The sequence below is a fragment of the Mandrillus leucophaeus genome, unplaced genomic scaffold (genome assembly GCF_000951045.1).
Source record: "Mandrillus leucophaeus isolate KB7577 unplaced genomic scaffold, Mleu.le_1.0 Scaffold714, whole genome shotgun sequence".
Lineage (NCBI taxonomy): Eukaryota > Metazoa > Chordata > Mammalia > Primates > Cercopithecidae > Mandrillus > Mandrillus leucophaeus.
This window is the reverse complement of record NW_012107742.1, coordinates 941,242-953,141: the sequence shown is the minus strand read 5'-3', so window position 1 is coordinate 953,141 and position 11,900 is coordinate 941,242. Positions and strand designations below refer to the sequence as shown.

Below are 11,900 nucleotides of genomic sequence, written 5' to 3'. Positions count from 1 at the left end.
TGCGGGTCCTGGGGCGGCAATAGCGAGTAGGTGACCTGGGCGTTGGTGCCTGAGTCTCTGTCTGTGGCGCTGACACTGCCGATGTGCAGGGCGGGGCTGTTGTTCTCGCGGACGAACAGGGTGTAGGAGGTTTGGGTGAAGGCGGGGGCGTTGTCATTGACGTCGGAGACCAGCACGGTTATGCTCTGCTGGGTTTTCAGCCTGGGTGTCCCCAAATCAGTAACGGTGATGGTGATGTTGTACTCGGCTCTGCTCTCTCTGTCCAGTGCCCCATCTGTTACCAGGGTGTAGAAATTCTCCACGGAAGGTCTTAGTAGAAAAGGGAGATTGTTCTCTATTGAACAAATAACCTGTTGGTTATGCCCAGAGTCTGCATCTGAAACACTGAAAACTGCCACTATGATCTCTGGCAAGTTTTCTGGGATGGGGCTGATGAAGAACGACATGGTGAGTTCAGGGGCGTTGTCATTCACGTCCAGGACCCTGACGACTAAAGAACATTTTCCTGATAGGCCCCCACCATCTGTAGCCTCAACATCCACGTCATAAGACTGAACTTCCTCAAAATCCAAAGCCTTTCTCAACCGAATTTCTCCTGTGATTGCGTTTATTTCGAACGGTTGGTTGATGTCATCGACTTGAAACAGGGCGTAAGATACCTTCCCAAACGATCCTGCATCTAAATCTCTGGCTGAGACGGTAATAACCAGAGAGCCGAGGGGATTGTTCTCAGGGATTTGCGCCTCATAGAGCTCCTGAGCAAACTCGGGGATGTTGTCATTGATGTCCAAAACCTGGATGTGAATCTCGGAGGTCCCTGACCGGGGCGGAGACCCACCATCCAGCGCGGTGAGCGTTAGCGTGAGTCGGGGCTGCTCCTCGCGGTCCAACGGTTTGTCCAGCACCAGCTCCGGGAACTTCCTGCCTTCGCTGCGATTGCGGGTGAGAACGTGGAAGTGAGGGTTGGAGCTGATTGTGTAGCTCTGAAGGCCGTTGCTGCCAGTGTCTAAATCGTGTGCCATTTTCAAAGGAAATATCTTTCCTGGCATAGTAATTTCTGATATTTTCAGGAGCATTTCTCTGGCAGGGAATTCCGGGGCGTGGTCATTTATATCTCTGACTCGCAAGGAAGCCTGAAAAAACTGCAAGGGGTTTTCCAGTAACACTTGGAAAGGTAGCACACACGGCTCAGTGGAGCCACACAGTTCCTCCCGGTCCAGTTTTTCATTTAGCAGTAAATCATGGGTCTGTGGATCAAGCTGCAAATGTTGTCTGTTCCCTTTGAAAACAATCCGAGCTCCCCGTGCAGCCAGCTCCCCCACCCTCAATCCCAGGTCCTTTGTCAAGTTGGCCACAAACGTGCCACTATCTGTCTCCTCCAATACGGAATACTGAATCGATTCAGCACCTACCTCTCCCCAAAGCATCAATAAAATGAAGAACGCCACTTGCCTTTTCTTGTTCTGTACTTTAGTTTGCATCGTGTCTATTGTCTGATTACAGAAGAAAAATCCTTTTCAGCTCCCAATCACCACATCCACCGTCGACCCTCTCAGATGTCTTTGCAGAGATTTTTAAATTCGTTCTTACAACTTGTCTGGCGACGACTGCCTTCCCGGACACATCTATCTCAGCTTTAGCTGTAAATGTGGTCTGTATTTTTACTTGGCTTCCGGGTGAAACAGAGTCCACCGAGTCTGCAGAGCTTTCATTCACTCTCTTAGCTTGTACCGCCACCTCGCGTTCAAACTAATAACTTCATGAGATGTTTCAGGTCAATAGCATTTCCGAAATCTGAGCATTATAAAGACTTTTAAGTCGAGTCAGTGTTTCTCAGACTGAGTGCGTGGACCACATGCATAAATAATTGCTTGCGAGCTTTGGTTTCTTTGTGTGTACGTTTTTGCTTTTAAGCCAATTCCTGGGTTCACTCCCCTCTAGAACTTGAATCAAATTTCCTGGTGGTGCTAATTAAGGAGAAAGATTGAAGTGCAGATTCTACACTTCAATCTTTCTCCTTTGATTCTTCAGCAGCGCAATTTATCTCTGATGAGCCATTTAATCCATGAGTCCAAGAGGTACACTATTTAATTGTCCCAACAAACAATGCAAAACAATGAAGTTTGTTAGCAACAATAATGGTAAAATAAACAATAAATTATCTAAATTATACACTCATAAATGGCATGAACAAAAAACTTACTTTGTTATACAGTTACACCTGCACAGTAAAAAGAACAATTAGGCTATTGGCAGGGAAACTGAGGCAAAAAAGTATTTATGATACACGTATATAAGTAAATTAAAGTATTTAAAAGAGGGACTAGCAGCAAGGCGCTGGTGCGTGTGCTGGTGCTGGACGCCAACCACAACTCGCCCTTCGTGCTGTACCCTCTGCAGAATGGCTCCGCGCCCTGTACCGAGTTGGTGCCCCGGGCGGCCGAGCCAGGCTACCTGGTGACCAAGGTGGTGGCGGTGGACGGCGACTCGGGCCAGAACGCCTGGCTGTTGTACCAGCACAAAATTGTTTAAAAATATTATACAAAATTACCTTCAGGCTATTTGTATAAGATGTATATGAAACTTAAATGAATTTCATGTTTAGACTTGGTTCTTATTCCCAAGATATCCCAGTATGTACATGCGAATATTCTAATATCTAAAAATCTGAAACTGAAACACTTCTGGTCTCAAGCATTTCAGACAAGGGCTGCTCAACTTGTCATTACAGACTAACTAAATAAAATTAATTTTAACATACTTTACAATGTTATTTAGTTAGTATTTGAAGGTTTTCCTCTTATCTTTCCATTATTCATTTTTAGTTTAATTTCATTGTGCTTAGAGAACCCACTCTGTATGATTTCACTATTAATTTGGTTGAGGTTGGTTTTACGGCTGAGGTTGTGGTTATCTTACATAGGTTCTGTGAGCATTTGAAAATAATGTGTATTCTGGTATTGTTTATTCTGGTGTATTCTGGTATTTTTTATTCTGGTATATTCTGGTATTGGAGTGTTCTAGTGTATTCTGGTATTGGAGTGTTCTGGTGTATTCCGGTATTGGAGTGTTTTATAAATATTAATCAGATGCTGTTAGTTGATGGTATTATTGAGTTCTTCTGTATCGCTGCTGATTTTCTGCCTTGTTGGTCTATCAATTGTTGAAGGTCATTGAAGTCTCCAATTGTAATTGTGGATTTCTCTATTTCTCCTTCTGTCAGTTTTTGCTTCATACATTTTGCAGTTTTGTATATATACATTTGGGATTGCTATGTGTTCTTCTTTTATCATTATACAATATCCTGCTGTGTCTCTGATATGTCCTATGCAGTCTCTGATTATTTTCTTTGCTTTCATGTTTACTTTATATGATGATTTTCTTTGCTCTCATGTCTACTTTATATGACCTTATGGCTACTCCTGCTTTATTAATTAATTTATTTAGTTAGTTATTCTTATTTTTATTTATTTCTTTATTTTTGAGACAGAGTTTTGCTCTTGTCTCCCAGGCTGGCGTGCAATGGTGTGATCTCAGCTCACAGCAACCTTCACCTCCCAGGTTTGAGCAATTCTCCTGCCTCAGCCTCTGGAGTAGCTGGGATTACAGGTGCCTGCCACCACAGCAGCTGATTTTGTATTTTTAGTAGAGACAGGGTTTCACCATGTTGACCAGGCTGGTCTCAAATTCCTGACCTTAGGTGATCCTCCTGCCTCAGCCTCCCAAAGTGCTGTGATTACAGGTGTGAGTCACTGCACCCAGCTCCTGCTTTATTTTTTCATTAATAATTGTATACATTTTTGTCTTTTTACTTTCAAACTGCATATAACATTATATTTGAAAGTAAGTTTGATACATATAGTTGGGTCATAATTTTTCAAACCCATTCTCCCAACGTTTTTGTTTTAACTGATGTGCTCAAACCATTTACATTTAACATAATTATAGATTAGTAGAGATTAACTCTGCCATTTTTTGTTTCCTGTTTGTTTTCTCTGTTTTTTTGTTTGTTTCTCCGTTTTCATTTTTCTACCTTCCTGTGGGTTATTGGAACATTTTTTAGAATTCTGTTTTGATTTAGTTGTAGTGTGTGTGTGTTTTTTTTAGTGTATCACTTTTTATAGCTTTTTACTGATTACTCTAGGTATTATACTATATATACACAACTTATCAGTTTACTGATTGATATCAGTAACCGATATTTTTACCAGTTCAAATGAAGCATAGAAAATGTACCTTCCTTAGTGTCCTTTTGCTCTCCTTCATTTATAACATGTTTTAAATATTTCCTGTACATACACTTAGGACCACATTTAGAAAGTATTATAATGTTGGATTCAACCACCAAACATAATTTTGGAACCTCAAGAGAAAAAGAAAAGTCTGTTGTATTTACTCATATTTTTGTTTCCTGTGTTGTTTCTTCCTTCTTGATGTTCCAAGATTGCTTTTTAAATTGTTTCCTTTCTGTTTGGAGAACTTGCATTAGCAAATATTTTAAGGTAGGTATACTGGCAACAAATTCTTTTCCTGAAGGGTAGTTTCACTGGATGTAGGATTTTGGGATGACAGTTGTTTTCTTTCAGCACTTAAAAAATATTGTGCAACTTCCTTCTAGCCTCCGTGATTTCTGATGAGGAATCTACTCTCATTCAAATCGTTACTGCCTTGTGGGTAAGGTGTCATTTCTCCTTCACTGCTTTAAAGATATTTTGTCCTTAGTTTGCAGAAATTTCACTATGATGCCTCTTGGTGTGGATTCCTTTGGGTGTATCCTGTTTGGGATTTGTTCGGCTTCTTGAATCTCTGGTTTATGCCTTTTGCCAATGTGCTTAGTTTCCAGCCATTATTCCTTTGAGTACTTTTTTTTAGCTCCACCCTCCTTCTGGCCTTCTTTTGGGACTCCAGTGACACAAAGGTTAGATCTTTTGGTATGGCCCCACAGGTTCCTGAGCCTCTGTTCATTTTTTATGGTCTATTTTCTCTTTCCTCTTCAGAATGGGTAATTTCTATTGTTCCATTTTCTGGTTCATTGATTTTTTGTTCCTTCCATTCTGCTGTGGAGCCCATTATCTTGAGTTTTTATTTCAGTTATTATATCTGGGTTTGTTTTTTTGTTTTGTTTTGTTTTGTTTTTATTTATTTATTTATTTTTTAGACAGAGTCTTGCTCTGTCACCCAGGCTAGAGTGCAGCGGGGCAATCTTGGCTCACTGCAACCTCCCCGCCTCCTGGGTTCAAGTGATTCTCCTGCCTCAGCCTCCCAAGTAGTTGGGGTAACAGGCATGCACCACCACGCCTGGTTAATTTTGTGTTTTTAGTAGAGACGCGGTTTCACCATGTTGGCCAGGCTGGTCTCGAATTCCTGACCTCAGGTGATCCACCCATCTCGGCCTCTCAAAGTGCTGGGATTACAGGCGTGAACCACTACACCCGGCCCCATTATTGTATCTTTAATTTCTAAAATTTCCACAGGGATTTCTTTATATCTTTGATTTCTTTGCTGAGACTGTTTTTCATTTGTTTCAAATATGTTCATAATTGCTCATTAAAACATTTTGATGAGGTCTGTATATAAATATTTGTCAGATAATTCTAACAACTGTCATCTTGGTGTCATCATCTCTTTGCTGTCTTTTTCATTCACTTTAATATTTTCCTGATTCCTGGTATGACCCAGATAATCCCTTCCTGGATGTGCCTGTACCCAAAAGGAACCTTTGCCGAAATGAATGAGGCAATATATTCAAGAATGCTCATAGCAGCATTGTTTATAGTAACAAAACTCTTAGAACAACCAAAAAGTAAATCATTAGTAAAAAGAATTTAAAGTTCATAGTACTCCATTTATGTAATGGAATACTATGGAAGAGTTAAGTGAATGAACTGAATTAACATGTATAAATTCAATAGCATAATGATTAAAAAGAGCAAGCTCACAGAGGATCCATACTATATAAATTCATTTATATAAATTGCAAAGACAGATGAAACTAAATGGTAAATCATTTAGGAATACAAGCTTTTCTATTGCAACTATAAAGAAGAACAAACAGTTAAGTAAAAATTCAGAAAACTGGTTCTTTTTCATAGGGTTGAAAGATGTTATGATGGAGGCATAACATCTTGGCATCATTCTAATTCTTAAGCTGGGTAATGGGTAGATGAGTGACCATGTTATTAGTGTTTATTATTATTATTGTACATACATGTTGTACGCACTCTTTTGAATTTTGATAGATTTTAAAATAGAAAAAAGTAAAAAACAAACAGCAATTTCTGAGCTGGGCATGGTAGTATCTGCCTGCTACTCAAGAGCCAAGGCAAGAGGATCACTTGAGCTGAGAAGTTCAAAACTAGCCTGGGTAACATAGCAAGACCTGGTCACTTAAAAAAAAAAAAAATTTAATAAACATGAAGCAATTTCTCTGGGGTCAGGTTGCCTGGAGTCAAATTCTACATCCACCTCTTATTAGCTAGGTGATTGTTGAAATCCTAACCCCCAACATGATGGTAGGAAACAGGGCTTTGAGTGGTAATTAGGTTATGAAGAAGCAGCCCTGAATGAGATTAGTGCACTTATGAAAGTGATTCTACAGAGCTGTCTTGCATTTTTTCTGCCATGTGAGGATACAAGGAGAAGTCAGCGCTCTGAAACCTGGAAGAGGACCCTTACCAGAACTCAACCACGCTGGCACCCTGATTCTGGACTTCCAACCTCTACAACTGTAAAAAATTACTTTCTGTTATTTATAAGCCACTCAATCTATAGTATTTGTTACAGCAGCCCAAACTCATTAGGACAGTGACCTTGGGCAAATTGCTTTACCTCTGTGTGTTACAGTTTGTTCACCTTGAACATGTTGACACTAATTGTACCATTATTTTGAGGATTAAATGAGATATGTATAAAGTATTCAGAAAATAGCCAAGTACACCGAAAGTATGTAGTAGTAATAATAGTACATAATATATAATAATGTTTAATAACAAAGTTTGTAGAAACTTGAATATGCCACTAAGACTAAAATTTCATTAGAAATACTCAAAAATAAAGTGAGAGACTTCAGAACATAGAAGAAAAGCTAAAGATGTAAAATAAAAGAGAATATAAGAAACAGAGAAATAATTGAGAATATTCAATATCTGACAAGCATAAGTTTCAGAAGGAAATAACAAGATTAAACGTAGGGATACAACATTAAGAAAATGATAGTAGAAATGGGCCAGGTACAGTGGCTCACACCTGTAATCCCAGCACTTTGGGAGGCTGATGCAGGTAGAACACTTAAGGCCAGGAGTTCAAGACCAGCCTAGCCAATATGGTGAAACCCCAACTCTATTTAAAAAAAAAAAAAAAAAAAATCAAAAAAAAATTAGCTGGATGTGGTGGTGTGCACCTATAGTCCTACCTACTCAGGAGGCTGAGTCGGGAAAATCGTTTGAACCCAGGAGGCAGAGGTTGCAGTGAGCAAGACTGCAGATTGCACCACTGCACTCCAGCCTGGGCGACAAAGTGAGATCTGTCTCAAAATAATAATAATAATAATAATAATAATAGAAATGAAGTAATCCCAGAGATAAAAAGGTATAAATTGTTAGAATACACAAGTACATTGAGTGTTCAGCAAAATGAATGAAAAAATTATAATACTATTATGAAATTCAAGACATCTAAAAAGAAGAGAGAAAATTCTGAGGGAAGGAGACACAAAAAATTCTTTTCTCTACAGAAATATGGAAAGAGAGAGAGAGAGAGATGGGGGTATAAAAAATCAAGAATCACACTGGCATAAAATTTTTAATCAAAAATTATGAATCAATAATCAATATATTAATGATTTTAAATTTCCAAGCAATAATTCTGTATCTGACAAAATAATCAATTAAATATGAAGGAAAACTAAATGCATTTTCAGACTGGCAGCGATGCAGAAAGTTGTTTTTTTGTGAACCCTCCCTTAGGAAGACATTTCAGGATATATTGTAGCAAAGAGAGGGAATAAAAAGGGAGACAAGTGATCTGACTCAACCAGGAGAGGTATGAAGACAAGGTGACAGTTTTGTACAGACTTAGAGATCATTTAGTCCAGATGGAAGCAGAAAGCTAGAGGGCTTCAGGTTAGGAAATGTGGTAAAGTGAATTATTGATTGAGATTTTGAAAATATCTTTTGAAAAGCCAACTAATGAAGTTTAAAATGATGAATCTATTTGGTCTTGATTTTAGGAACATACTGTTTTCAATGGTACAGGAAGCACAACATTGGATCCAAAGAGCAGGAAAGATAGTCCCTATCACTAAAAAATAAAGTGAGAGACATCAGGATATAGAAGAAAAGCTAAAAATGTAAAATAAAGGAAATATAAGGAACAGAAAAATAACTAAGAATATTCAATATCTTTTTTCGTTTGTTTTTTAAAATTTTCATTAAGAATATTTAATAATGGACAAGCACAAATCTCAGATGGGAATAACAAGATTAAACTTAGGGATACACTATTAAGAAAATAATAGTAGAAATGAAGTAATCTCAGATCTAAGATTACTTATATCCCTAAGTAATCCCAGACTACTTAGAGGTTTCAGTAAGTAATATGGCTCAGCAATGAACAATATTTTGAGAAGATAATCAGCCCAACAACCTGGAACTGTTCTGACACTTATAGGTCGGTCATAATCTTCTCCTATTGAATGCAAACAATTTCATACAACACCAAGACCAGAAAATAACCTTGTAACCCTGATGGAGCAAGACTTCATGCTTGAGGAGACAATGTCTAAAACAAAAAAGAAAAAACAGAAGAGCTCTTTTTCCTTGCTAGTATGAGCGAATGCTGCTTATTTACCAATTACAGATTTAATTTCAGTGTTTTTCCCACTTCCTAAGTGAAATTCATTAAAATAATACAGAATTACCCCAATTTTCTGAAAGCATCCAATCCAGAGCTAACCTGTACTTGTTGCATCTCTGTTAAAAACACCTAACAGAAGACCAAATCCTATAACTCCTTTGTAAGACTCTGTTACTAAAGTGGCCCCTGTTTCCTACTGTGAGCAGTCTCCTTCATTGCAACAAGTCAATAAACCCAACTTTGCTCTGATACGGTGTGTTCTTGGTAATTTGGGACTGCAGGGCATTCATAATTTATATAGTCATGAAAAGTAAATTTTAAATATTATCTTCATGTTCTAAAATATATCTATAGACAAGACAAGTAATTCTTAGCTATGGTTGTAAAAATGTAAAATGTAAAAGTAGAAGTTAACTGAGAGAGGTTGGAAAGTGTAAGAGAGAAACAGATATAAAAGGAAGAATAAGAATGATATTCTTTTTTTTTTTTTTTTTTTTTTGAGACGGAGTCTCGCCCTGTGCCCCAGGTTCACACCATTCTCCTGCCTCAGCCTCCCAAGTAGCTGGGACTACAGGCGCCCGGCTAATTTTTTGTATTTTTAGTAGAGACGGGGTTTCACCGTGTTACCCAGGGATGGTCTCGATCTCCTGACCTTGTGATCCGCCCGCCTCGGCCTCCCAAAGTGCTGGGATTACAGGTGTGAGCCACCGCGCCCGGCCAAGAATGATATTCTTTTTTTCCATACAAAAATCTAATGAAACTGTTATTACTGGAACAATAAAGAGAGGTTTCAGTTTGACCAGAGAAGTACCCAAAAATGGTAATATAGCTTTATCCGAAAAACAAAAGATTGAAGTTGTTTTAAGTGTGCTAGTTACTCAGCAATCTTAATAGGAAATTGTCTAAAGTTTGTGAAAGTTACTATATTAGTTTGCGAGGGGTACTGTAACAAATACCACAGACTGGGTGGCTTAAACAACAGACATTTCTTTCCTCACAGTTTTGGAATCTAGAAGTCCAAGATCAAAGTGTTGGCAGGGTTGGTTTCATTTGGAGGCCTCTCTCTTTGGCTTGTAGATGGCTATCTTCTTCTAGTGTCTTCACATAAACATCCCTCTGTGTGTTCACATGTCTGGCATCTCTTTATGTTCTAATCTCCTCGTCTTATAAGTACAGCAGTTATATCGGATTAAGATCTGCCCTGATGACCCATTTTAATGTGATTACCTCTTTTTTTAAAGGCCTATCTTTAAATATAGTCACATTCTGAGGTAGTGGGAGTTAGGGTTTCAACATATGAATTTGAGGGGGATTTGGGAACACAGTTCAGCTCATAATGGTTACAAACATATTCCTTAGTGATAAGAAAGTAAATATAAGAAGAGTTTTAAAAAATGTATAAAGTGCTTGCCAATGGGATAAAATGAAAAAACAGACAATACTAGTTTGTTGGCAGAAATGTGGAAAAATTTGTACATCCAGATACTGGGGATAGCAGTGTAAATTAGTACAACCACTGGAAGACTATTGGGAAATGTCTACTAAAAGTAAACATGTACTTACAAGATGGGCAACAATTCCACTTCTAGGCATATACCCAACAAAACTGCATATACAGGTTGCCAAAAGGCATGTTAAAATAATGGTTATAGCAGTATCATTTGTAACAGCCAAACTTTGCCCTATCCCAAATACTGATCTAAAGGATAGAAAATAAATTATAGTATATTCATACAGTGGAATATTATACAGCAATGAGAATGAAAGGACTAAACTTAAAAGCTGTATTATGGATAAATTTCATAAACATAATGCTGAGTGAAAAAAGCCAGACACAAGCAGTTCATACTCTATTACTCTGTTTATATAAATTATAGTATAGGAAGTCAGCATATTTGCCATACTTGGGCTAGTAGTGATTGTAAGGAGTAATTTGTGTGGCACCTGGGGTGCCAGTGATGTTTCATTTCCTCTTCAAGTTGCTGGTACTAAATATGTTACTTTGTGAATATATATTGAGTTGAACATAAAGGATTTGTTCACTTTTCTTCATGTAAGTAATAATTCAATTACACTGTTTTTTAAAAGTTTGCTAATAGGAATCAGGGCTGCAAAAAAGAGTAAATAGAAGATTGCTGCCTTTTACATATTTTTTTCACATATTTATTAGCATATGTATGTATTTGTCTTTGTTTTAAACAATTAAAATACAATGATTTGAAACATTTTTAATTTTTGCATTTTAGCATCAAATATATAATACTTGAGTGTCATGAAATAGAATGGATAGAATATATAGAAAATAAAATTAATATTTGATTTTATTAAGATGGTTTATCACAACAAGTACCAACAAGAAGAGAAAAATATCTCAGGAAAATCAACAGCATGCATGGATTTGGAATGACCCTATGTAAATAAATGCAATGAAATAAAATTGAGTTTTCAATACTTGGACAGAATAAAGTTCAGCAGACAAATCCATTAAAAAGGGAAATAAAAGCTAAATCTCAAGGTGAAATTTTTGTCCATGACACTCTCGAATTCTAGATCTGAAAAAGTTTGGGATAAATGGCAGAAAACAATGTGTCATAACGAGATCTCTAATTTAATCCAAAGTTATTCCGGAAGGCGGCAGTTTTCCCTATTTCTTCACCAGTGCCCTGGGGCAAAAGGTTAGGAATAATAGGCTTCAGGAACTTGAACTCGCCGGTCCCTGAGTCTCCGGTCAGACACACCTCGTACTGGTAGCTCTGGGACAGGGTCCCGGTGCCGCTTACGTCCACCAGATGCCCTGGAAAGGGGCCCTCGGGCACCGAGCAGCGACCCACTAAGTCCTCCCTGCTCCTCCTGCACAGCCGCACCGCCACGAACAGGAGCACCGACAAAAGGAAGAGCGACGACACCGAGGCCAATGCCACCACCAGGTAGACGGTGAGCCAGTCGGCCTCGGCCTGGGCCGGGGCCGCCTCCGGGAGCGGCAGGTAGGGCTGGGAGAAGCCATCCACCAGGAGCACGTGCAGCGTGGCAGTGGCCGAGCGCGGAGG

General features: G+C 38.5%; 2 protein-coding genes across 2 annotated transcripts in view; both read right to left on the bottom strand.

Annotated features, from left to right (window-relative positions):
- The window catches only part of LOC105528397 (protocadherin beta-6-like), a 3,664-nt gene extending 1,779 nt beyond the window's left edge, over positions 1 to 1,885 (bottom strand). The window contains exon 1 of the mRNA XM_011965126.1: positions 4 to 1,885. Coding sequence (XP_011820516.1) covers positions 4 to 1,481 — 1,478 coding nt within the window. The 5' untranslated portion in view covers positions 1,482 to 1,885. The remainder of the gene's footprint in view (positions 1 to 3) is intronic.
- A 9,271-nt stretch (positions 1,886 to 11,156) lies between these two features.
- The window catches only part of PCDHB5 (protocadherin beta 5), a 2,933-nt gene continuing 2,189 nt past the window's right edge, over positions 11,157 to 11,900 (bottom strand). The window contains exon 2 of the mRNA XM_011965125.1: positions 11,157 to 11,900. Coding sequence (XP_011820515.1) covers positions 11,457 to 11,900 — 444 coding nt within the window. The 3' untranslated portion in view covers positions 11,157 to 11,456.